The sequence below is a fragment of the Arvicola amphibius genome, chromosome 4, assembly GCF_903992535.2.
Source record: "Arvicola amphibius chromosome 4, mArvAmp1.2, whole genome shotgun sequence".
Lineage (NCBI taxonomy): Eukaryota > Metazoa > Chordata > Mammalia > Rodentia > Cricetidae > Arvicola > Arvicola amphibius.
Genome location: NC_052050.1, coordinates 46,539,148 through 46,564,969, shown reverse-complemented (window position 1 = coordinate 46,564,969; position 25,822 = coordinate 46,539,148). Strand labels below are relative to the sequence as shown.

Genomic DNA, 25,822 nt, shown 5'->3' with positions numbered 1-25,822 from the left:
TGAGCTGTCAGGAATTTAATGAAAGGAAACAGATTACCAACCATCTCCAGGGATGGGTTAGGGCTGTTCTGTTTCAAAAGCTAATTATTTTGGACAACACACCTGTCATTAAAGCAGTGTTAGGTACCGAGACAGAGCGACTTATCTCATGTCACTTTGCACCCTGCCACATGTTGTCGATGTGGTGGGTAATGTGCTAGTTGATAGCTAAAAGGAGCTCGATCCTAGGATTTAGTTTCGTGAAACAGGGAAAGCATTTATTTTTATTTATTTATTTCTGTGTGTGGTAAAAATAAAATTTACCCTTCAGTATTTTTAAGTTTATTGAGGAAAGAGGGCATGTTGGGGAGAGTGGACTTCAGGCCTCACCTTGGCAGGTGCACACCCAGCAGTAAACTACATCTTGTCTTCATAATAGCAAATCTTTTTTTTCTTTTTTTCTTTTTTGTCTTTTTTTTGTGGTTAGGGTTGTTTGCCTGCTCATGTATGTATGTGTAACACGGGAGTATGTGGTGCCTGAGGAGGATAGAAAAGGATGTTGGATCTCATGGAGTAGAGTCACAAATGGTTGTGAGACTTCATGTGGGTGCAGGGAACGGACCCTGGTTCTCTGGAAGAACAGCCAGGGTGCTTAAACACTGTACCATCAAATTAGCAAGTTTTAAAGTCTTTAGTTGAGTAGTGTTAAAGATATTAACATTGTTATGCAACTAATATCCAGCGCTCTTAGTATTTTTGTTTTGAAACAGTGTCTCTCTACATGGCTCTGGCTATCCTGGAACTCTGTAGTACAGGCCTGTCTCAATCAAACTCTCAGAGATCCACCTGCCTCTGCCACCCAAAAGCTGTGATCAGAGTCATGCACCGCCACACAGGGCCAGAACTCTTGGTTTTCAAATGTTAAACATCTCCATGTTCTCTCTCGCAGCCCCAGCCACTGTCTTCTGTCTTTGGATGTGAGTGCTCTGAATACCACATCTATGTAAAGTCCTTCTGTGGTAGTCTTATTTCATGTAGCATAATGTTTTCATGCTTAATCCATGTTGTAACATTCTCTTCCTTCTGAAAAAAAAGCAAATATTTTGTTGTTTTGGGTTTCTTTATTGTTGTTGTGTTTAGTTTTTGTTTGTTTGTAACAAGGTCTTGATACAAATCCTGACTGGTACTTGTGTAGCTCAGACTGGCCTGACTTGTGTGTTCTTTCTGCCTCTGCCTCCTAGGATTATTGATGTAAATCACCATAACCACTTTTAATATTCCACTACATGTATAATCACATTCTGTTTATTCTTTCATCTCATGGCAGTTTGTGTTGCTTTTAAAAATCCTTTGGCTCTTTGAATGTGAGGTAGTATGAGCATGGGTGTATAAATACCTTTTCAAAATCCTGTTTTAAATTCTCCTGTTTGTTTATCCAGAGGTGGAATTTCGAGGCAGAGAATAAAATTTTTTCCCTTTTGTATTTGTTTCTAAAGCTGCTTATTTTAGCCAGGTACAAGGGGTATGCCTGTGATCATAGCACTTACATAAGCAGGCAGCCAGACCTTTTCTTTAAAAATGATGCTTAATTTAGTAAATTTCACATGAACAATATTCTGATTTGGTAGTAAGAACTTGTTTAAGAGCTGTGGAAATAGCTTGAGGAGTCTGTAGAGATGGCTCAGCAGTTAAGGGCACATAGCTGTGGACTAATGAGGGCTAGAGTTCTTGTCCCAGATCCCACATAAAGAACTGGGCATTGGGGGCTGAAGAAAGGTCCTGAGTTCAATTCTCAGCAACCACATGGTGGCTCACAACCATCTGTAATGAGGTCTGGTGCCCTCTTCTGGCCTGCAGGCACACACACTGACATAATGAATGAATGAATGAATGAATGAATGAATGAATGAATGAATGAATGAATATTAAAAAGAACTGGGCATTTAGGCCACACCTGCAATCCCAGCTATAAGGGATATAGAGAGAAAGGTCACAGTGACTTCCTGGCTTATAGCCTAGCAAGAAAACACCTGCCCCCTAGTTTAGGAAGAGAGCCTGCTTCAGAGGAATAGGTAGCATATGATAGAGGACACCTGGTACCCTCTTCTGGCTTCTTCATATGTACATAGGAACCCACCCACCCAGACTCACATAAATAAATCTTGAAAATCCAAACAAAGAGGAATATAGCTTGATTATTGAGTGATCTGTCTCTAAGAAAAGTTAAACATTACAGAAGCCCTTTAGCTTAAGGTTAATAAGTTTTGCTTCAATTAATTTCTTCAGAGACACATTAGAGTATATTTAAGGAGAAAACAGCTCGGGCTAAACTGAGCCTTAGGTAAAGTCTAAAGAAGTAAATCTAAAGTCAGTAGAGCACTGATTGAAGAAGAAATAGGTATATGACCATCATATGCTAGCTTCTTTTCTTCTCTTTTTTTGTTTTGTTTTGATTTTTAGATAGTTTCATTTATGTAGCATTGGCTGACCTGGAATTTGCTGTCTAGAATGCAAGTTGACACATGTACCACCATGCCTGACTATGTGTTGACTTTTGGGGGGACTGGGCCAACCAGCAAAATGGGAGAAGCAGTAGATGGTTCTCTTAGGCTACAGTTTAGTAGGAATGGGGCTATTAATTTTTTAGGGGACTTTTAAATTATAGATTTATGTCCATAGAGTCTTCATCTGAACTACAAATCAAGTTTAAGGTGGTGGCTTACCGGGGCCGCAGACACGCAGTTTCACAAGTCTGGCTTTTCTGAATTCTCATTCTCTGTGATATTGCTGAGGTTTACTGCCTGCCTGTTGGCCCGAGGGGGTGGGGGAGGTTAAACTAAGGAAATTGTTCTTGAGGGTTGTTTGTTTGATTTTTTTTTTTTTAAGTTTAGAAGGAACATTCTAAGGAATGGAGAGCTATTTAGTGTATTCCAAGTCTGCTTATACCTGACTCTGTTGCAGCCTCAGAGTTGACTAAGAGGTATAAGTTGACTGTGAGGAACTGTCGTGCCGCTGGGTGGTTGTCCATCTGGGGAAATGTCCCCACTTTGGGCTGCTGTGGAAAGTGTTCATCTGTCTGCCTGTTCATCATCATGTTTATACCACTAATGACTCCACTTTTAGAATGTTGTGAATGGTGTATATTCTGAGATGCTACAAAAATAAGAGATTAAAAACAAGTATTTTAGCTATCTGTGGGGTACATGCCTTGTAATCTCAGCATTTGGAAAGTAGAGGCAAGAGGATCATGGGTTCAAGGCCAGCCTTGGCTACATGAGACCCTGTCTCAGAGGGGGAGGGGAAGAAAAACAAAAATCTCCAAGCATCCCTACTATTTGCTGCTTTTATCCATCTAAAATATTTTTTCTTGGGTTGGAGAAATGGTTTAGTGGTTAGAGCAGTTGTTCCTCTTTAGAGGACTCGGGATCAGTTCCCAGCATCCACCTCGTGGCTCATAACCATCTGCAGCTCCAATTCCAGTGTCCCTAAAGGCTGCTGCTGCTGCTGCTTCTTCTTCTTCTTTTTTTTTTTAATTTTCTTCGAAGCTGAGGACCGAACCCAGGGCCTTGTGCTTGCTAGGCAAGTGCTCTTCCACTGAGATAAATCCCCAACCCCTAAAGGCTTCTTATTACCTCAGAAGGCGTCATGCATGTACATGATGCACATAACATACATGCAAACAAAACACACACATAAAAGAAATCTTTTAAAAATTAAACATTTTTTTTCTTCTTGCTCCTGAAGTCCCACAGAAACCCAGAGGGCTCAAGTCATGCTCAGTAACAGCTTAGTTACTGTATTTTGGTTAGCAGCTGACAGAAGCTTGAAGGGTAAAACTTGATTTCACTTATAAGGCAGACTGAGAATTAAAAGGTGTAATTTCAGTTTTCCACTGTCTCAGTGGTCTGTACTGCAGTCGCGTTTCTAAGTAGACCACAGTTGTACCATGTAGCCATTCTGTGCTACTTGAGATTGCAGGGGGAAAATGAAAAAGTTTATTTTTAGCCATGACAATTTAGAATTTATGTCAGTTTAAATGATGAAGTTTTGAGATGAAGCAGACCCGTCATCTGCTCTGGTGACTGGAGGCCTTTGTTCTAGCAGTCTATTTATAGGCAGTAAGGTGTTGGGCTCATAGCCATTTTCACCCCAAGCTTCTGCTCGTAACTTGCTTTTCTGCATTACAACTTAAATTTTAAAATTGGCTTAAAGACATTTCTAACTAACCTTTCCCCACTAAAATGAGCCAAAGTTCCTCAAATTTCTTATTGTTGAGTTTCTATTGTGATCTTTCAAATAATTGTTTATAGAGCTGGGTCAAAAGAAATACTGAGGCTACAATATCTCATTTTGCAAGAATATGTACCCCAAGTGACATATCAGGACATAGGACCTAATTCAAGCCCAATTGGAGGCAATTCAAGTAAAAAATGGTTTTACAAAGTAGGATTCTAATGATTAAATCTATAAATAAGTACATTAGAAAGATCATTTTGCAGTTGTCATAGTAATAATTGATCTGTGGGGAAAATCAGAGGGAAATTTGAGCCAGATATTGGCTGGGCTGTAACTTAGTGATACAGAGCGTGGAGTATATTTGTACACTGGGTTTGATCTCAAGTACTGGAAAACGGCAAGAACAGGACATTTATATAGTTTCAGAACATCTCTCTTTAGGGTAGTGACTTTCAAAGAGGACTGTGGGAATTTAAAGTGGAGAACCCAGGAAGACTGCTCCCACTCCATGAGCTCCTGATCTGATTGGTGTTTGTAGGACACAGGTGATCCTTTGTGTCTATCACTTCAAAAATAGGTACTTAGAATCTAACTCACATCCTGACATGAAAGTAAAAGATGACTCGGAACAATTCCAGATTGAGGAGACAGAGAAGACAGGAGAGATAACTGAAATGGACAACCACATACTGGAGTATGCGTCCAGGGAAAATTAGTATAGTTGTGAATGTGGATTATATTTCAGTCCATATTGTAATATCGTGTGAACATTACATTTTCCCCAATTTTGGTAATTGTTAAGTGTTGTTACCAAAAGGAAGGTTTCTGGGGTTTTTTGTTTGTTTGTTTTTAGCTTTTCCAGGTCGGGTTTAACAGCCTTAGCTATCCTGGAACTTGCTCTGTAGACTAGGCTGTTCTCAAATTCACAGACATTCACCTGCCTCTGCCTCTCGAATACTGGGATTAAAGATGTGCACCACCACTGCCCAGCTAAAATGAAGATTCTTGTTTGTAATTCTTGTTTGTAATATGGCAAGATATTAGGTTTCAGAAATGTTTCATAGCTACCTCCCAAATAGTTTAGAAAGCATGCAGAACCAAACACATGGGTAACTTGTTAATTGGGAGATCGAGGTGAAGGGTATAGGAGAGTCGTTTTTATTAATCTTGTAATTCTTACAGGCCAAAAATGATTTCAAAATAATTTTTCTTGAAATGTAGCATCTCTGAGGGATTTTGAAATGCTGTAATGAATAGAGCACCACTTTCATGATTAAAATGCTGTAATGGGTTCAAGGTCTCTTGGGTAACTGATCTTCCTTTGTTCCTTTTTGTTCTACTTGCATTTTGATTAGTTGTCACAGGGTATCTCTTGAGATCACAGACAGCATTTAGTGCTTAGGCACGTGAACATAGGAAGCTAGAAACAAGATGGGGTGGTTTTATTTGCCTTTGAGACAGTTTTCATGAATCAGGCCAACCTTTGAAATCACTGTTTAGTGGAGGGTTACTTTTGATTTCTGATCCTTCTACTTCTACCTCCCAAAGCTATACACTCTTTTATCCAGGGCTTTGTGCATGCTAGGCAAGAACTTCTCACATTCCCCTTTTTTGATACATTGTCATATAGTTCAACTATGGGTTTGAGACTATCTTGACTCTGATGCTCCCATTCCTGAGTGCTGGGGTTATAGGTTTGCATTACCATACTCAACCTGTACCTTTTTAAATGTACTTAGCAATAAGTACTTTGGTCAGAAAGTTTTAGTATGAATTTGGTCCCTCCTCCTCCTCCTTCTCCTCCTTCTCCTCCTTTTCATCCTTCTTCTTCTTCTTCTTCTTCTTCTTCTTCTTCTTCTTCTTCTTCTTCCTCTTCCTCTTCTTCTTCTTCCTCCTCCTCTTCCTCCCCCCCCCCCCCCCCCCCCCTCTTCTCTTCTTTCTCCCCTCCCCCCCCCCCCCCCCTTCAAGAAGATAGGGTTTCTCTTTGTAGCTCTGACTGTCCTGGAACTCACTTTATAGACCCAGCTGGCTTCAAACTCATATTCACCTGCCTCTGCCTCCCTTTTGCTGGGACTAAAGGCATGCACCACTACTCACTACTGCCTGGGTGAATTTGGTTTCTTTAATTGATAATTTAATACAAGAACCATTTGAGTTCATACTTCTGGAGTAAGTATAATATGTTGTGTGTTTCAAGGAATTTGTTTCATCTAGTGGTGAGGTTCTATAGTAAGAGTTGTTTGTAAGTAATTTTTTCTTGGGGCTAGGGATGTGGGTAAATTGGTAGAATGCATGCATGAATCTCTGGGTTCAGTCCTCGGCCCACAGCACTGAATAGACTCAGCATGGTGGTACATACTTGTAATCCTAACACTGGGAGTGAGGTGGGGGCTGGAGGCAGGAAGGTCAGAAGTTCAGGGTCAGCCTAGGCTACACAGAAAGTTGGAGACTAGCTTGAACCTAGAGAAAGTCTCAGTCTCTCTCTCTCTCTCCACCCAGTTCCCCCATCCCTCTCTCCTTTCTGTGCCCCCTTTTCTGTCTGTAGGTTCTGTGATGTTAAATCTTTCAAGCCTGGTAATTTGTCCCTTTTTTTAAAATTTTTTTTTTTTTCTGGAAAAGAAACCAAACAATCTAATCCTAATTCTTTTTGAGTTTTACTTTTTTCTTAATTTGCTTTGCAGATTCTAACTGCTTCATCTTTTTGACTCTCGCGTGTCCTGAAGCTGGGGAGACACTTAGTGCAGTATACAGTGACATCTGTAGGACTCGCTTCCTGCAGTTCGTTCATTTTTCTTTCATTTTTTTAGACAATTTCAAGAATTTCAACATTAGAAGGCAGTTCCCATGCTAACTAATCTTTGATTGACTGACAACAATCCGATATCTCTTTTTTCGTCTCAAGTTATTTAGAATAATCAGAAGAAATGACTTAGATCACTTTTACCCTTCAACCAGTTCACCTCATTTTCTTTTCATTCCTTCAGAGCAGTTCCCTATGTAACCCTGACCATCCTGGAACTCACTCTGTTGACCAGGCTGACCTCGGACTCAGATCCATCTGTCTCTGCCTTCCAGATTAAAGGCGTGCGCCACCTCTGCCTGGCATAGAGCAGTTCACAGCACAAGTTCAGGCAGGATCCTGACAATTTTTCCAAGACAGGGTTTCCCTATGTGTCTTTGAAGCCTGTCATGGAACTCACTCTGTATACCATACTGTTCTTGAACTCACAGAGATCTGCCTCCCAAGTGCTAGAATTAAAGGTGTGAGCCACCACCTCCTGATGATTCTATGTGGGTTTTTGTTTGTTTGTTTTTAAAAGTGTAGTGCTGAGGGTATTTATATGCCTTTTTTGTTGTTAGTTTTCAAAGATTTATTTTTGTTTTGAATATTTTCTTGTTTGTATGTATGTACACCATGTTTGTACAACTCCTGTGGAGGCCAGAAGAGAAAGTCAGATCCCTTGGAATGGGAGTTAGGGGTGTTATGAGCTACCATTTGAGCTCGGAAACGGAACCTGAGTCCCCTGTAAGACCAGCAAGTACTCTAAAACCATCTTTGCAGGCCCTACCTTTTTGCTGTTGGCTAATGCCTGTTCTAAAACTAAGTGGCCTTCACATTCTGTGTATGATAGATGGGGCTTGTCCTCTTTGATCTCTTTCCAAATTTGTACAATTTTAAGCACTAGAAAACTAAGTGATTTATTTATTTATTTACTTACCTTTTTTCTCTCTTTTTTTCTTTTTTAATCACTAAGTCTCACTATGTAGATCTGACTGGTCTGGAACTTATTATGTAAGCCAGGCTGTTCTTGAACTCACAGACATCTTCCTGCATCTGCCTCCTGAGTGCTGGGATTAAAGGCATGTGTCACCACTGCCTAGCAGATTTTTTTATTAAATTTTTTAAAAATTACTTGTGCATGTTTATGTGATACCATCGAGAGGGTATCACAGAGAACAGCTTCCATGGGATCTAGTTATTGAACTCAAGCCTTCATTTTCTGAACCGCTTTGTCAGCCCAGATTATTTTTGAGGTTGTCTTGGGCTTCTTTTTTCCATTATGTGATTCAGTATTTGCTTAATTTGTGTAGCTTTGTTATTGTTACTTGTAACTTAATATTTGTTTGCTTATGTTTTCATGAGCAATGCTTATAATCACTCTTCATTTGTCTCATGTTTTTCCAAGGTGGTATAGCTGTATGCTGGGGAAGAAATGCAGTCTGGCTCCTCTGAAGGAAGAGCTCAGAATCCAAGGGGTAAGCTTTGTCATTGCCATTCAGGTGTGTCTTCTTAGGGTGTAGTCTGAGTAGGGCAGCTGTCTTTATACCATAAAGCTAATTGTGATTTTTAAGTTTTTTTTTTTTTTTTTAAAAAAAAAACATGTATTTATGTTGTATGTATTAATGTTTTGTCTGCAGATGTATGGGTGCCCACAAAGGTCAGGAGAAGTCAGATCCTTTTCTGGAGTTATGAATGGTTGTAATTCAACATGTGGATTCTGGGAACCACGCTGGGTCTTTTGCAAGAGTGAGAATTGCTCTTAATTGCTGAGCCATCTCCAGTCAAATATTTCTTGTTATAGATATTAAAAACTACAAAGTAGACCGAGTGGTGGTGGTGCATACCTTTAATCCTAGCATTTGGGAGGCAGAGAAAGGTGGATCTCTGTGAGTTCGAGGCTAGCCTGGTCTATAGCGTTCCAGGACAGACTCCAAAGGTACACAGAGAAACTCTGTCTTGGAAAAAACAAAACAAAACAAAAAAACCTACAAAGTAGTTCTTTTTTCTTTATTGAAATCTGATACATGGCCAGCTGCTTATGGCCATACTTTTTGGTTGGCTCTTGTACTTAAAGAAGTAAACAAAGACTGAATGTGGTACATGCCTTTAAATTCCCACACTTAGGAGGCAGAAGCAGGTAGTTTGAGTTTGAAGCCAGCCTGGTCTTCATAACAAGTTCAAGGTAAGCCAGGGCTACCTAGTGAGACCCTGTTTCAAAACAGAAGTAAACACAGCCTTAGGTGCGGTGAGTGCTTGTCTGGCATGCCTGAGGCCCTGCATTCAACCTCAGCACTGCCAGGGCTGTCCACATCTGTAATTCCATCCTCCGGGAGGTAGAAGCAAGAGGATTGCAAGTTGGAGGCCACTTTGGCCCAGGTAGCCAAGTCCTATGTTAAAGAAATAAAAACTATTTAAACCATTTTATAGTGACTTCAGAGAACTGTTTGAGGTATTTGTTATTTAACTCATGAGACATCTATAAATTCTAATATTTTATGAGAGATAAAAATTCTATATATAGATAATTTTCTGATTATCAGACAACTGTATATACCTTTTATTTTTATTTATTTATTTTTTAAATATTGTTTGGCTGGGTGGTGGCCGTGCACACCTTTATCCCAGCACCCAGGAGGCAGAGGCAGGGGGATATCTGTGAGTTCAAGGCCAACCTGGTCTACAGAGCTAGTTTCAGGACAGGTTCCAAAGCTACACAGAAAAACCCTGTCTTGAAAAACCAAACCCACCAAACAAAGAAAATACTGATTGTTAACTAACAAAAGCAAAACAAAACAAAAACCTCAATAGGAGTCAGCAGCCAGGAGCACTCCTAGAAAGACTTCAGTGTGAAGGTGGGCATGGTGGACTGCAGTGGTTGAGGGGGATCAGGATCTCAGATCCCCTCTCAAAACAAATAAAACTTCATGGGAGATTTTGTTTTTACTTGTTTCAGGTTCGTAAAGTTACCTTCACTGAGTTCTGTCAAGGCCGGACAATGAGATGGGCCTTAGCTTGGAGTTTTTATGATGATGTCACAGTACCGGTAAGTAAAGACTTGATTTGGCTTCTCCAGATGCTTAGCACGGGATAAGCTTTCACAGAACATAAATGAACTAAATCTGTACTGTCCTGTTTTCAGTTTGGAGAATTTCCATTTTTCCAAATGTTTATGGCAAAGTGGAAAATGTTTATGAACAAGAGCCCATCCTAGCATCTTTTAGAAGTTAGAAGTGTAGGCAGCACAGTCTGTAGGAACACCTGGCCATTGTACCTACTGGTGGTCGCTCTTCAGTCTGTCTGTCCGCCTGGCCACTGTGCTTTCTTCAGCTGCTGGAGCCGCCATTGTGGTCGCGATCATTGTCTTCCTCCTGTTCTGTGTCTCAGTCATTGTAGGCAAATGTTGTACCCCAAGTTTTACTCCTAGCTCCCTGGCTATATCTTTTTTGAGTTTAATACCTAAGGATTTTGCTGATCTCAGGAAAAAGCTCTGGCTTGTCTTTTATAATTACCACTAGTAAATGGGTATGGGTAGCATGTGCCAGTCCCAGAACTTGGAGCGCAGAGGCAATAGAATTCTGAGTTTGAGGCCAGTCTGAAATAGTACCAAGGAGATTGCCTCAAAAGAGCTGTGAATGTGGTCGGTGGTTAAGAGTGCTCTATTATTAGTAGTAGTACACACACACATCTTACCATTTGTTTCCAAATCTTTCTGTTCTTTGTACTATTGTATTTACAAAGAAAGGTTTCTGAGGCGAGAAATGGTGGCACACAACAATAATCCCAGCACTCAGGAGGCTAAGGCAGAACATTGAAGAGTTTTGGGCTATATAGTGAGGTGTGTGCTAGTGCTCTCTCTCTCTCTCTCTCTCTCTCTCTCTCTCTCTCTCTCTCTCTCTCTCTCTCTCTCTCTCTCGCTCTCTGTCTTTCTCTCGGTCTCTCTCTCTCTGTCTCTTTCTGTGTGTGTCTTTCTCTGTCTCTCTGTGTCTGTCTGTCTGTCTGTCTGTCTGTCTCTCTCTCTCTCTCTCTCTCTCTCTCTCTCTCTCACACACACACACACACACACACAACAACAAGCTGACTGGTTTTCTGAGTGCCCCTGGGAAGTACTGATAGAATGGCCTGTGTTTGTTCACAAATCTCCCTGCAAGAGTGGTCTGCTTGTTGATTGGAGACACACTTTCTAATCTTTGCTCGACTGCCCAGCTCTTTATTCTTGTGGTGTGTGAGGAGGCTAGTACTGACTCCTGCAGGTCTCTGTACCCATATAACAGGCTTGTTCTGGGGCTGCCTCTTCCAAGGACTTGGGCATTCATTTTGGGTCTCCAGAGCTCTATTCAGTGTTGCTGTCTTTGAGTCTTTGTTGCTATAGACAGAGAGGTAGATAGATGTGTGTGGGAGCACTAAGGAATGATTTGCAGATGTTGCCTTGTTTTTGAAAAAACAAGGGTCAGTTTTGAAGCTGAGCCAATTCTTCCTCCACAACTAGATGTACTGCAGGATTGAAATTGCTCCTGTAGAGTGTCCTTTCTGCCTAGACTGGCTTTGGGACTGTGCAGTAGGGTACCCAGGGGTTAGTGTTTAATTTGATCACTTGTTAAAAGATGCCTTTGCTTTCCATAGCTCCCTCCTCCAAATATTATCCTGTTGTTTTCTAGACTACTAGGACCTACACAGCAGATGGTTGAAATCATTAGCAGTGCCCTTAGCTATCCCTGTGCAGGCACAAACAGCTGTTGGAAATGGGAACAGCACCTGCTTCCAAGAGTGTCTTCTTAACCTGCTGCCCACATTTTTTGACACAACTGGGAAGAACTGATAATGGGGTCTGACACTCCCAACAACCCAGAGACATTTTCCTTTGCCCTCTTGGATGAAAGAGTCATCACAGATACTAATGTTAAAGAACAATATCTTTGTGCAAAGTCAGTTTAGTTTTATTTTTTCTTTCAAAATCAACTTACTTAGAAAAGGAATCTATGAGCCTCCCTCTTTCCTTTTCAGGGTATCTTGTAGCTCTGCATAGTTTCTAGCCATCAAGAAATGCTATCTAAGGGACTGAGTTCCTCCTGTGCTACAGAGTGCCCCTCCCCCCTCCACTGCAGTCATCCCTAAGCTGCTAATAATGCATTCCCCAGTGTTCCATTAAATGCACTTAAACTGCTGGTGTGTGTGTTGGGGGAGAAGTGGGGAAGAGGGTGGCAGCTTCTGATTTGTAGTAACCCAGCAGCAGTTTCTTAGCACTGACGCCCTAGATTGGCGACTGCTTTCCCTGTGGGTAGAGCCAGGTTACTCTGGGGATTTTGGATTGATCTTGCTCTTGATTCCCCTTCCTTCTCAGACTCTTCAGTCACCATTTCTCTGGACAGCTCACCTGGCGTTCCTCTCTTGCTCCTGGTGGGAATCTGGCAGGCGGAGAATGCTGTTTGAGTCAAGGAGAGGAAGATACTGAATAGAGCTGGTTAAGCAGAAATATTGACTTTCTTCCCACCCCGACCCTACCATTTATTGTGATGTCCAAGTTTCTATAGCAACTTGTGTTTTCACTTATGTGAGGCTTACTGACTTGTTTCTGTTGGTGCTGAATGCTGAAAATTCTAATTCAAGCAATTCTAGTGCCTACATGGAGCCCACTACTGTTGTCTGCACTCATTTTAGCAACAGAAAGACTTATCTACTGTTAGTAGAATTTTTGTGCCATTGTTTCTGACTGATGAGGCCATGGGGAAGTAGTAAGTTTTCCACAGGATGCTGATAGATCACTTTTAGAGCCCCTTTCCCCAGTTCTCTAAGTCTTCATGTCTGTTTTGCTTTCAGGAAGTTGAAGCTGGTTGAAGAGTTGGGCAGAGGGTGACACATTGTAGGCGGAGACTGCTCATACGTTTCCGAGCCACCCAGACCTTCAACTTTATTATCTACAACACTGTTCGGCCAATAACTCGAATATTTCTAGCTAGCTCTTACATCCTAAATTAACCCATTTCTATTAATCTATGTATTGCCACAAGCTGTGGCTTATTGGAAAGATTCCGGGTCCTTTTCCTTCGGCAGCTACATGGTGTCTCTCTGACTGCCTCTTTTATATCTCTGTTTAGATTTCCTACCTCGCTTTACTCTGCTAAGCCATTGGCTGAAACAGTTTTATTTTTTAGTCAGTAAAATACAGAAGGACATCCCACATAATCTCCCGTTTTTTTTGAAGGCTTTAACTTTAATATAGTAAAATTACATATAACAAAACAGGTTCAAGCAAGAATTACAGTTAGAATATTTAGTCTCTTTGTATCTGGCAAAATTAAAGAAAATATACTATCACCTATTTTATCTTTGTGAGTCTAAAGTTTCATATTTAATTTACCTTTTATCATAACTAAGGCAAACTATAACTGTCTGTCTTCAACTCTTCAAAGACCCCAGAAGGTTATAATATTACCTTAGTAAATAAGAAGTGTATTGTAAACAACTTCCAAAATTCTAGGATTGACAGAGACATCTCGTTGCCTGGACAGTCACCCAAAGTTCTTCTGTAATGTTGGGGCATCCATCTTCAGCCTATAGGCCCATAGTATCCAGCACACGTTTTCATGAAGCAGGAAATTTGAAAGGCTGTTTTGCCTATCTTGGCAGTTTGTCAGTCATTTTCTTCTGTATCCTGCAGAATGTCTGGCAGGAACCCTGAAGGACCATCCTGTCTTTTGGAATGTTCAGCAGTCATTTTTCTGTAGGTCCTGCATGTCCAGTTTACACAGCATGCCATCAAGCAATCAAGGCAAGAGCAGTTTCTTGCCCAAATGGCTAGCCTTGTCACAGTGAAGGCAAATTCCATAACGAGTTTCTTCAATGCCCATTAACTCTCTGAAGTAATTGGTGCTGCCAAAAGCAGACATGTCTCATTGTTGAGAAAAGTCTAAATTCTTAAAACATTTTAAATGCCAGGCCATATTCCATAGGTCTTTGAAGTGTTGAAAATTATTTATCTAACTGAAATAAATCTCTTTATATCTAGAAAACCTAACTAACATGACTATAAGTTTGACTATTATAAAGGATTATCTATTAATTTGTAATTTTAAATTATACTTTACATTTTTAAATGAACTGCACAAACATAATACCTTAAACAAGAGCAGAAATACATATTTACAGTGTAATAAATTGACTTTAAACTTGTATCAATAGACCGAGATGCCAATGCAAAGTATTCATCTCTATAACACATAACTGTAGTAAATAGTGTACTCTAGATGTGAGCATTGCTCAAGAACCCTGGTTCATAAAGAATTCACAGGGCGGATAGATGGCTCAGTGGTTGCACTTGCTTATTGCTCTCTTAGAGGACCTGAGTTTGGTTCCCAGCACCCATGTGTCCATTCACAAACCACCTGGAAGTCCAATTTCAGGGAATCCCATACCTTCTTTCATGCTCCATGGGCACAAGACATGCATGTGGAGGCACATACATACATGCAGGCTAAATATAGACATAAAATTAAAAATATTTAAAAGTAATCCCCATTTTTCAAGAGATTTTTCTTATCCTGGACTTTTCTGTCCATCTTATTTTTTTTTAAAGATTATTTATTATGTATACATTATTCTCAGTATTCTGTCTGTATGTATGCCTTCAGGCCAGAAGAGGGCACCAGATCTCATTACAGATGGTTATGAGCCACCATGTGGTTGCTGGAAATTGAACTCAGGACCTTTGGAAGAGCAGTCAGTGCTCTTAACTGCTGAGCCACTCTCCAGCCTTCTGTCCATCTTATTAACAGGAGGCTTTTGCGGGGCTAGATAGGGAGGGGTCAAAATAACTATTTGTGGATGTTGTCTGTTTTCTGACTGTACTCTATAGTTTTTTTATGATTTACATTTTTAATTATGCATATGATGGGGGTTATGTGTACATTAGGTAATGTACCCATAAAGGTCAGAGGGGTTAGATACCCAGGGACTGAAATTATAGGCAGCTGTGAGCTTCCTGAGGTAGGGGATTGAACTCCAGTCCTTAGAAAGAGTAGTACCTGCTTTTAACTCGTAAGTTGTCTTTCCAGCCCTAGATCCCTTCCAAATAGACAGAGTTTCACTGTGTAGCCTTGGCTGCTCTGAAGCTCATCACTATGTTGATAGACTGACCTTGCCTCCTGAGTGCTGGGATTTAAAGGCATTTATCACTGTGTTCAGTTTGGATTTTTTTTCTTAGTAAAATATTTTAGATTTGGTTCCTAGCACCCACATGAGGTGGCTTACAGCTAACTTAGAACTCCAGTTTCAAATTATCTGATACCCTCTGGCCTCCTAGGCATCTGCATGCACATAAACTCATATAGGCGTGCGGGCACGTGCGCAAACACACACACACACACACACACATACACTTGTAAAGAAGTCAGAGGAAACTTGCCGGAACCAGTCTTCTCCTTGCACTTTGAGGAATCCCCGGATTGAATTCATAGTGTCAACCTTGTCAAGAACCCACTGAGTCAACCTGGCATCCCCCTTCATAGATTTTCAAGCCAGACAGCTCAGAGTCTGTATAAGTGTGTGTCAGAGGGTTGACAGAAACAAAGTATGAACCTTGCTGTGGTAATAATAAAGAAACCAGAAACTTCAGATTCTTATGTGTTAGTTTTGTAGCAAAGCAAAACACAGCTGAAACAATGTATATAATAATTGTGGAAGGGCGGTGGTAGTGCACACCCTTAATCCCAGTACTCAGGAGACAGAGGTAGGCGGATCCCTGTGAGTTCGAGGCCAGCCCGGTCTACAGAGCTAGTTCCAGGACAGCTAAGGCTACACAGAGAAACCCTGTCTCAAAAAATAAAAATTTTTTGCATGCATAAGTACTGAGATGAACGATAGGGACAAAAGCATTTCAGAGAAGGAAATATTTGGGATTAATGTGGTCAGACATGACTTTAGGGACCAAGATTTGCCTGTTTGTTTCCTTGACAGTCTGTCCTGAGGAAGGATTTGTTGAATGTTTAAAGGAATAGCTTAGGACTTACACTGAGTCACAGCCTTGAGAGTAGAACATTAATAGGTTTGGAAGCTTTGATGTACTGCCCATAGTTGTCACTGTTACTTGAATACACATACTATCTCCTTTTCATTAAACCAGGAAACAGTTGTAAGAATAGCAATACCAGGCCCTGGAGGCTGCAGAAAGTCAAGCCCCAGTCTGATTTTCTAGCCCAGGCTTTAATCACTTGGGTATTGATTCTGCTTACCAAGTCTCTTGTCTTTTCCTAAGCCTTGCCACCAATACCTCCTCCCTGATCAGTCTTTAATGAAGAATCTTGTTTAGGAATCATCACAATAGCCTCTCTTCTGGGAACATTAAAGTTCCCCTAAGGCCACCATTCTGGTAAAAGTCCTACCTGTGCGCTGGGCATGTAACTCAGTGATAGAATGCTTTCCTAGCATGCACGTAGTTCCATCCCTCACCTCACAAAAATAACAATAGTAGTATTTCTACAGATATAAAATGCAGAATATAGATACAAAATTTCTAGAGTAGATATAGAATAATTTCTTTCTGCTGAAAGTTATATATTAAGGGGCTGGAGAGATGACCCAGAGGTTAAGCGCATTGGCTGCACTTCCAGAGGTCCTGAGTTCAATTTCCAGAACCCACATAGTGGCTCATAGCCATCTATAATAAGATTTGGTGCCCTCTTTTGGTGCGTAGATATGCAGGCAGAACGCTGCATACATAATAAATAAATAAATCTTTATTAAAAAAAGAAAAAAGTTATATATTAAATAGTAGAGTGAGTAAATCTTTTTTTAAATTAGTAAAGCAGTTTGGCTCCATCTCAGTCTCTTTGTACTTTCCCACTCATAAGATTCTCTTTCTAATGTGGTTGCCTCTGTGACCATAAAATTTTTCAAGTTTTTTAGCAGCGTATATGCCATGGCCCTTTAATTGTTGGTACTGTCTAATATGGTAGGCAGGAGAATTGAGGATTCAATGTCGTCCTTGAGAATTTTGAGACCAGCTTGGCTGTATGAGATCCTGCTTCAGAAACAACAACAAAATCATTGCAGTTGTAATAAGATAGATATAAAAGTGTCCTAGTGCTGGGGCCTATAGGGTCGTGTTTAACTATACATTTCTTTGTTTTGTTTGTTTGTTTGTTTTTTTGCTTGTTTGTTTTCGTTTTTTTTTTTGTTTTTCAAGAAAGGGTTTCTCTGTGTAGCCCTGACTGTCCTAGAACTCACTCTGTAGACCAGGCTGCCCTCAAACTCAGATTCAACTGCCTCCGCCTCTCAAGTGCTAGCATTAAAGACCTGTATTTAGCAACACTACTGCCCAGCTAAATGTAACTTTGTAAGAGTACCATGTAGAAAATTTTAACTTTAAAGAAATAATTTACTGTAGTGTTAACTCTTGGTGTTTTAAGTGGAGCTTTAGTCCCTCTAGTGGGTGGAGGAGTGTAACCTCCCTAAGTCCTTGGTAGAGAGTTTGGTGATGATTGGATTCCCATGGCCCTTGGTTTCAAGTGTAGTGTTCTCATTGGTGCTGGTATCCTTCATCCCCCGCTGACAGGCAGTTACACTGTCTGGGCCCAAGTTCTTCCACCCATGTGATTCTCAGTGGCTCTGATCACTCCTAGCCTGTGATTTTGTAAGCTGCTGTATTTCAGGCCTCAGCTAGTGTTTCATTTGTTTATGGTCTCTCTTTGTATCTCTTTCTGACCTGAAACTAGATGTGTGTAGATTAGCTGGGCCTCAAGTTCACAGAAATCTGCCTTCCTTTGCCTCCCTGGTGCAGGGATTAAAGGTGTGTACCACCATTGCAGCACTGCTGACCACATAGTATAATTAAACTCAAACAATCAGTTGATGAGTTTATGTTAGGCCTGTACTTTACCACTGAGCTACATCTCTAATCAGCCTTTCTGTGCAATAGTAACAGTGGCAGTAGTAGTTCTTAGTGTGGAGGCCGGAGGACTAGACTACCTTGGCTACCGTTCTTGGGCAACCGTCCACCTTGCTTTTTGATATAGGGCTTCTTATTGGTCTGTCGCTCACCAGTTGAGTGAGGTTGGCTAGCCAGTGAGCCCCAGGGATAGTCCTGTCTTTGCTGCCCCATTAAGGGATTACAAATGTGCCACCAGGCTTTTTCTTTTTTCTTTTTTTTTTTAATGTGAATTCTTGGGATCGGGTGCACATCTTCAGGCTTGTATGATAAACACTTTACAAACTGGGGTGGCACTCCCTGTCTGTGTGCAATTCATTATGGGCTTGCTTGGGTACCACAGATAGAAAAGGCATTTAGTGCTTGGAGAATGTCTGTACTGGTGGCTGGAGTAAAGTAAGGTGATGGGATTTGAAGGAATTTGTATTTGGAGTTTGAGTCCCAATTATGTCACTGCTAATGATGACTCTGAGCTATGATGACATAGCTTTGTAAAGTGAAGAAACAGGCGGAGCTTCCTCCAGAGCTGTCTCCAACATTGGAAAGAACACGTACAAAGGCCTTAGTTTCATGCCCTGTACTTGGGAACAGAAACCCTGGAATTGTCCCTACTTGTGTCCATTGTCATGCACTGTATTTAATTGTTGGGATAACTTTCTCCTTTTTTCTTTTAGTCACCTCCAAGTAAACGAAGAAAATTAGAAAAGCCACGGAAACCCATTACATTTGTGGTGTTGGAGTCTGTGATGAAAGAATTATCCCTCAAAGCCTCGTCTTTGGGCTCTGAGACAATAGAAGGCATAGTGGTTGTGACAACATGGATAGAAAAAATTCTCACTGATCTGAAGGTGTGTAGCCAAGCATATTGACGAAGTGCTCATCCATAATGACTTTTATGGTTTTTTTAATTGAAGGAATTTGGGAAGTAATGACAGATGATTACCTATAAAATTCTGCTTTTTCCTCCACATAGGTTCACCATAAACGAATTCCGTGTGGAAAAGAAGAAGTTAGCCTTTTCCTGACAGCCATAGAAAATTCTTGGATTCATTTAAGACGGAAGAAAAGAGAGCGAGTAAGACAACTGAGAGAGGTTCCCCGAGCTCCCGAGGACGTTATCCTAGCCTTGGAGGAGAGAAAGTCCACTTCCAAAGAGCTGAGTGGTAGCCAGGACGTGGCTCCATGCTCCCAAGAGAGTGCCTTGTGTGGGCTTGCTGTACCCGAAGGGGAGTCTGCCACTATTGGTGGCCATTGCCTCAGCCAGGAGTCACTTTGCCAGGAGGAAACTCTAGAAGCCATGGAGGATGAAAGGAGTGAGGAAAGGGGAGGGGTGGAGGCCATGGAAAGTTGTAAAGGCTCTAACAATGGAGCCCAAGACCGAGAGGCTTCTGAGAAGGCAGACCGCCTGGATGGAGCAGCTGCACGTTACCTGTTTAAGTGCCTAATCAACATTAAGAAGGAAGTAGATGGCGCCGTAGTTGAAATGCATTGGGTTGAGGGCCAGAACAGGGATTTGATGAATCAGCTTTGTACCTACATACGTAACCAAATGTTGAGGCTTGTTGGGGTAGTGAATTCTTAATTTCTTCTATGGTTAGAAAAGTATCTGTGTAAAGCTAAGGATATGGTACAATGACCGTATGTGCTTAGTGGGCAAAAGGTACCCTGGGTTGTGTCCCTGATATCTAACATGAGTACAGAAAAGTCTATAAAATAACTTTGGAAGTGGAGCCTATAGGGAAGCCACAGGAATTTCACTACTTGTCTTTCAGTGATGCCATGTGGAACCATGCTACAAAGCAGAAATTTAGTACACTTATCCCAGTACTTGAAGGCTGGGGCCGGTGACTGCTCTGAGTTTAAGGTCAGCCTATGCCATAGAGAAAGACACTTGTCTAAATAAAAAGAAAAAAGGAAAGCAGAAATGAATCCATTTTTAACCCTTCCCCTCTTAAAGTGATCTAGAGTTGTATGTATAGTACAGTGGCTCAGGAGGAGTAACGGCTATTGCTGCAGCAGATAAACTCAGGAGGAACTTGGATCCTTCTCCAGCAGTTTGTCTCAGCCTTGAACTGATTCCCTGAGGCCAGAGGTGGTGTTTGTGACTTCTGGTCTGAGTTGGTGCTGCCTGGAATGGGTCCGTCCTGTCAGTGGGGTTGATTGGTGAAGAGGGTATCAGTGTTCTCCAGTGGAGGCAATACAGCAGAGCCGAGCCTGGGAGTGCTCAGAGTTGCCTTCAAGACACTGCTTTCTCAGGTACCTAGAGTTGATTGAGCCAGCCCTCAGGAAGGAGGTAGCCTGCTGATAGGTGGCCAGGATGTCAGGCCAAGAGAGGGCCAGTCTGGGAACACACGGGAAGAGTGCATTGCTCAGTTGCTGCGGTTCTGACATTGCCTATTTCAGAGCAGAATTGAGGAAGCAAAGTCGGAGATGTGGCTGAGGCACATCAAAGTGTACCTATCCCCTCCTCCAGCCCACTGACAGTATTGTTCTTTGGTAATGTGCTGCTTTTTATTGACATGTGAAATGGAATATGTTTTGTTTTTAATACAAGACTTCAGAATTGAAAACTATTGATTCTGTTTGAGTCCTGGAATTGAAATATTTTGTTGTGTTTGAGTTGGGTAAACAGTTGATGTGACAAACAAGAAACTGGGGTCCTCTGTGTATGCGGTAGGGTGTGGGGTGGATCGGTAGGTAGAATACTCACCTACATCTGTGAAGGTCCTGGAACTTGCTTTGTAGACCAGGCTGGCCTTGAACTCAAAGAGATCTGCCTGCCTCTCTCTCCCAAGTGCTGGGATTAAAGTCTTGAGTCACCACTGCTCCTGGATTATATATTCAACACCAGAGAAAAACAGATATTGGTGTGGTGTAAAGTGGAGCCTTCTATGTGGCCAGCTAATTTGTTGGTCAAATCCTACTTTTTTAGTGGCTTTTCTCTATCTGCTTATCTGCTTATCCAAGGCCAGGGTAACAGTGTCTGAAACTCATTTCTAATGGGAGTGCCGGGGTTTTGCGGGTACTTCTGGAACAGTCTCATTTTTGTTCTTTTCGTGTCTCAGAAACTGTCTTTTGTGCTGGATTCTTGACTAAGCAGCCTAGGGTTCTACATGGACAGACTGGTATAGAGCCTGAGCTCCTTGGCACCCATGAAGACTGGTGCTGAGTAATTAAGTCCCCACTTTGAGAGGTGGGTATGATTAGATCAGAAAGCTGTTGCTGTGGCATAACTTAATGGCAGCTGGATCAGGCTGTTGGCAAAAATATAAGAAAATGCAAATAATGCATTGGGGTTGAAAATTGGGAAAGAAAATATAGCCGTGGTCTTCCAAAGACTCCTAGAAGCATGTTCTTCCCATCCCCTACCCCTGGGGATCTGTCTGTGACATAGTGATTAGAGACTGAGGAGAAGTACTGATCTAATCCTCCCATTCATCTGACAGCATGAAGAAACCAATGTTCAGGGGCACAATCTGCACCCAGATTGGATCTAAGGCCTTACATTGCTTGCATCCAGTAATTATGTCTGTGTCAGGGTATGTGTGTGTGAATGCAGTTGCCTGCAGAGGGATCAGATCCCTTGGAGCTGAAGTTACAGGCAGTTGTGAGCTACCAGATTTGGATGCTGGGAACCAAACTTGGGTCCTCTGCAAGAATAATCCATGCTTTTAACCATTGAGACATCTCCCCAGCCATAGTTGTTGTTTTTGAGTCATGGTCTTATGTAGCCTCAGACTTGGTGTGTAATTGAGGATGAATTTAATGTCCTTTTCCTCCAGTATCTCTATCTTGAGTGCTGGGATTACAACTCTGATTTATGTGGTACAAATGATCGATTAGTTGAGCCGAGGACTCCCTGTGTGCTAGACAAATGCTTTACTAACTGAACTACAACCACAATAAGATGATATTGAAATCATTTTTTCATTGAAAACACTTTAAAGGGACATATTATACATATGCTTTATAATCGAAGGGAAGCTTTTTAAAGCAATTGGTTGCTCACGTGTCACAGGATTGAGTGGCATTCAGCTTAAGTGTCTGGAGGTCAAGTGTGTGTTGGTGTTGGTGGATTGATATGAAATTAAATCTCTGTGGTATTGTCTTAAGTTCTATTCTGGTCCCTGGTTGGCTTCTGATCCCCTGATAGCTGAAGTGGAGCAGAAGCTGTACTTGTTTTCCAGTGTTAGCTGAGGAAGGCTTGTGTTTAGAATCTGGTCCAGTTTTGTCATTTTGCTTCCCTGTGCTCAGCTGTTCTCACACTAGGGCTTTGCTATACTTTAAGTCCAAGCTGGCAGCTCTGAGGAGGAGTTTTAGCCAACCTCAAGGAGTCTGGTCTATTAGTATATTTTAGAAAACAAAACTCTTTTCCTGGTGGAAATCAAGGCTTCTGGTGTCTGACAGGAATAATCATATGGCCAGATGTGGAAAAGATGTTAAAAATCACATACAGAAGACATCAAAGCCATTTTATTTTTTTAATATTTTATTTTTTTGAAGTAGGGTCTCATTCATGCAGCTCAGGCTGGGTTTGAACTTTCAAGGTAGCCAAGGTTGGCATTGAATTAACTCCTGATTCTCCTGCCTCCACCTCAGTTCCTGGGATTGCCAATGGTTGCCTCCATACCTGGCTTTATGTGCTACTGGAGGCTGAACTCAGGGCTAAAAGGCAGGCACTGTAACAGCTGAGCTACATGCTAGGACTCCCTCTTTCCACTTTGAAAAGAAGGAAGTGAATGCTGGGTGTAGTGACCCCATCTGTAATCTCAGCATTTGGGAGGTGAAAGGAGGAGGACCAGGAGTTTAAGACTGAGTTCACAATTGGTCTTGTCTACATTGTGAGTTCAGGGCCAGAGGGAGTTGTGTGAGACCTGTCTCAGGGAGAAGGGGGGAAAGACAGACTGTGGGAGCCCTTTGGGCTTTTTAACTTGCAGCACTTTCTTTTGGAGCCACACGGGGGCACCTTCAGCCCCTTCAATTGAACAATTGAACTTCATTGTGGGAATGGATGAAATTGTATCTATAGAATTTTCTAGAACTACTCAGTTGTATCCAGACAAGTATTTATGATGGTACATTTTCACTTAAAATTTTTTAAATGGAAGTATAAGGAAGAAAAAAAATCCCTACTTATACTTTTTATGTGTCTACCCCCAACCCTGACAAGGTTTCTCTGTGTAGTCTTGGCTGCCCTGGAACTCACTCTGTAGACCAGGCTGAACTCACAGAGATCTGCCTGCCTGTGCCAACACCACCTGGCTGTTTTACGTTTTTTATCATCTCAACTGACCAGCTTTTCTTCACATCTGTCTACTGAAGAATATACTCATATTAGGCCTGTCCTTTGGATCTTTTTTTTTTCCCTCAAGCTTTATGTTTCAGGTCTGGTAAGAGATTTAGAAAAATGCATTTTCATCTTGCTTTGTCTCTGATCTTGGTGGCAGACTAACATCCATGTGATGAGTTATTTATATGAATAGTTGTGAGGGTTTATATAAACTAGCTGGGCCTTATTTCTTAAGTAGGCTGTTTCTGTATAGATTAGAACATGCATATGGCTAACCCTGTATGGCTGTAGGCTCAAGAAGAAGTGCTCTCTGTTTATTCTATGGTACAAGGTCAGGATCTGCAGTGACCCTTCTACCCCATTTGCAAAACTTCAGTTATTGTTCTTTGGGTAAAGATGAGTCTTAGAGGTGCCCTAAGGAAAGGGACATGACTTCACTGTTCTTAGGGGACTTGCTACTCAGGAAATTTTATTTGCTGAATGGCCATCACCTCAGTAAAGTGCTGTCGTGGTCATTAATAGGTCATTAATAGGATTTTGCCTCTTGAAGGAGGGCATTAATAGTTTTGAAAGATGCTAATCATCCCATGTGCCTTGTGCAAGTACTACTGCAGTGTTAAAAAGCCTGGCTCAGGGCACCCATAGCAATAGAACTTACACATGCCTGAGATCCTATTCTGTTCTGGAAAGATCTGCTATGACTCACTCAAATGACTAAAACAGCAGTTCATTTCTTTAATTGCTGGTTGGAACAGCTAATGCTGCCTTTGTGAGCCTGTGCTTTCACTCTGGGAAACTGTGTTGTGACTGAATGAAGACCTGTACCTCTTTGAGATATAGCCTATCTGCCTGTCTCAGTCCAAGCAGAGGTCTCAGGACTTCTAGGCTCTGTCTTTAGGAGGCAGAGGATCATGGGTGCTCCTTAGCAACAGGGAAACTGAACGAGAGAAGAAGGTAGAGGGCAGATGTTCAGCTAGCTACACTTGACAGAGTAGCTTGGAGCCAATGCTTAGAAGAGGGCAGCATAGGGCTGGAGAGATGGCTCAGTGGTTAAGAGCATTGCCTGCTCTTCCAAAGGTCCCGAGTTCAATTTCCGGCGACCACATGGTGGCTCACAACCATCTGTAATGGGGTCTGGTGCCCTCTTCTGGCCTGCAGACATACAGACAGAATATTGTATACATAATAAATAAATGGATATTTTTTTTAAAAAAGAAGAGGGCAGCAATAATAAATAAATAAATCTTAAAAAAAAAAAAAAGAAGAGGGCAGTATGTACTCCAGGTACTGTTCACCCCCGGGCAGTGAACAGTGGGAGAGAGCACAGGCTTTGCAGCTCATCAGCCCTGGGTTTGCATGCTATTCCACTCCTTGTTTAGGACCCCAGTCCGACTGGGCTGGCCTGGGGAGAACGGAGGGAGAGTGAGAAGTGAGAGATCTAGGGGAATTCAGAAACAGAGCAACACTTGTGACATGCCTTCTCTCCTTAATTTGTGAAGAGTTTTAGAGTTTTGGTCAGAAAGCCGCCTGCCATTGGACTCAATTGAGAAGGTAAGACCTTGATTAAATCTATAGGGGCAGGTAGGCAGATGTAGATTACTACCTATTGACCAAAATAAAAGCCAACATCTGTGTAATGGAAACATTAGGAACTGACCATTAGTAATTTGTCTTTTACAGAGATTGTCTCATTTAGTAATCCCATTAGCTGATGCAGTATGGTTGTGTGAGAGCTGAAGGCAATGGAACCTTCTAAAGCTTAGGTGACTAATGTTCTTCACCGAGCAAAGGTACTGAGGCAGGGTTTAAACTTGGGTCCAAGAAGCTAAGGCTGAGCTCTAGTGCCAAATCTAGATTTTTTTTTTTTTTTTTTTTTTTTCCGAGACAGGGCTTCTCTGTAGCTTTGGGGCCTGTCCTGGACCTAACACTTGTAGATCAGGCTGGTCTCGAACTCAGAGAGATCCGCCTGCCTCTGCCTCCCAAGTGCTGGAATTAGAGGTGTGCACCATGACCGCCCAGCCCAAATCTAGAAATTCTATGGCAAATAATGTATTTAAGGTAAAAATGGCCTTTGCTCCACCAATGCAGGAGGAGATTTTAGTTACATGACACGGGGAAGCCACAGCAAACATGCTTTACCCCGTCATAGTTCATTGCTTAAGGTAGTATCGTTTTCTTGCCTGTGATCAATGAATGAGATTTTGTAAGTGAAATTACTTACAGTTAGGTCTTAATTTATGCCACCACATCTTCCAGAATCTTGTATTTGACAGTAATGCAGATAATTAAGTAGTTAATGAAACCACAAAATAAAGTGTCTGGTGAAAGCCCGTTGGACCAGAATCAATGTGAAACTGATGATTAGGTAATGACAATACATAATTGTATAATAATAGAAGGGAGGTTTTGGTATGTTTTAAACACTGCGGTTCCAAATACTTCATTAATGGAACTACACAAAACCCATGTGCTTTGTAAGCTTGCCAGAGAAGGTAGAATTGTAAAGAGAATCGTCAAGTTCCTTCCCAGGTAGGCGAAAAAAACTGTAGGTTTGGTTTGGGAATCACATAGACTAGCCCTCAAAAGGGAGAATGGCCTTGATGTCTGGAAGGAAAGC

The 25,822-nt window shown here is 41.6% G+C and overlaps 1 protein-coding gene across 1 annotated transcript in view; it reads left to right on the top strand.

The window, feature by feature from the left end:
- The window catches only part of Mettl16 (methyltransferase 16, N6-methyladenosine), a 47,522-nt gene extending 27,034 nt beyond the window's left edge, over positions 1 to 20,488 (top strand). The window contains exons 7-10 of the mRNA XM_038326329.1: positions 8,403 to 8,472; positions 9,951 to 10,040; positions 18,590 to 18,763; positions 18,889 to 20,488. Coding sequence (XP_038182257.1) covers positions 8,403 to 8,472; positions 9,951 to 10,040; positions 18,590 to 18,763; positions 18,889 to 19,497 — 943 coding nt within the window. The 3' untranslated portion in view covers positions 19,498 to 20,488. The remainder of the gene's footprint in view (positions 1 to 8,402; positions 8,473 to 9,950; positions 10,041 to 18,589; positions 18,764 to 18,888) is intronic.
- Positions 20,489 to 25,822: the final 5,334 nt, after the last annotated feature.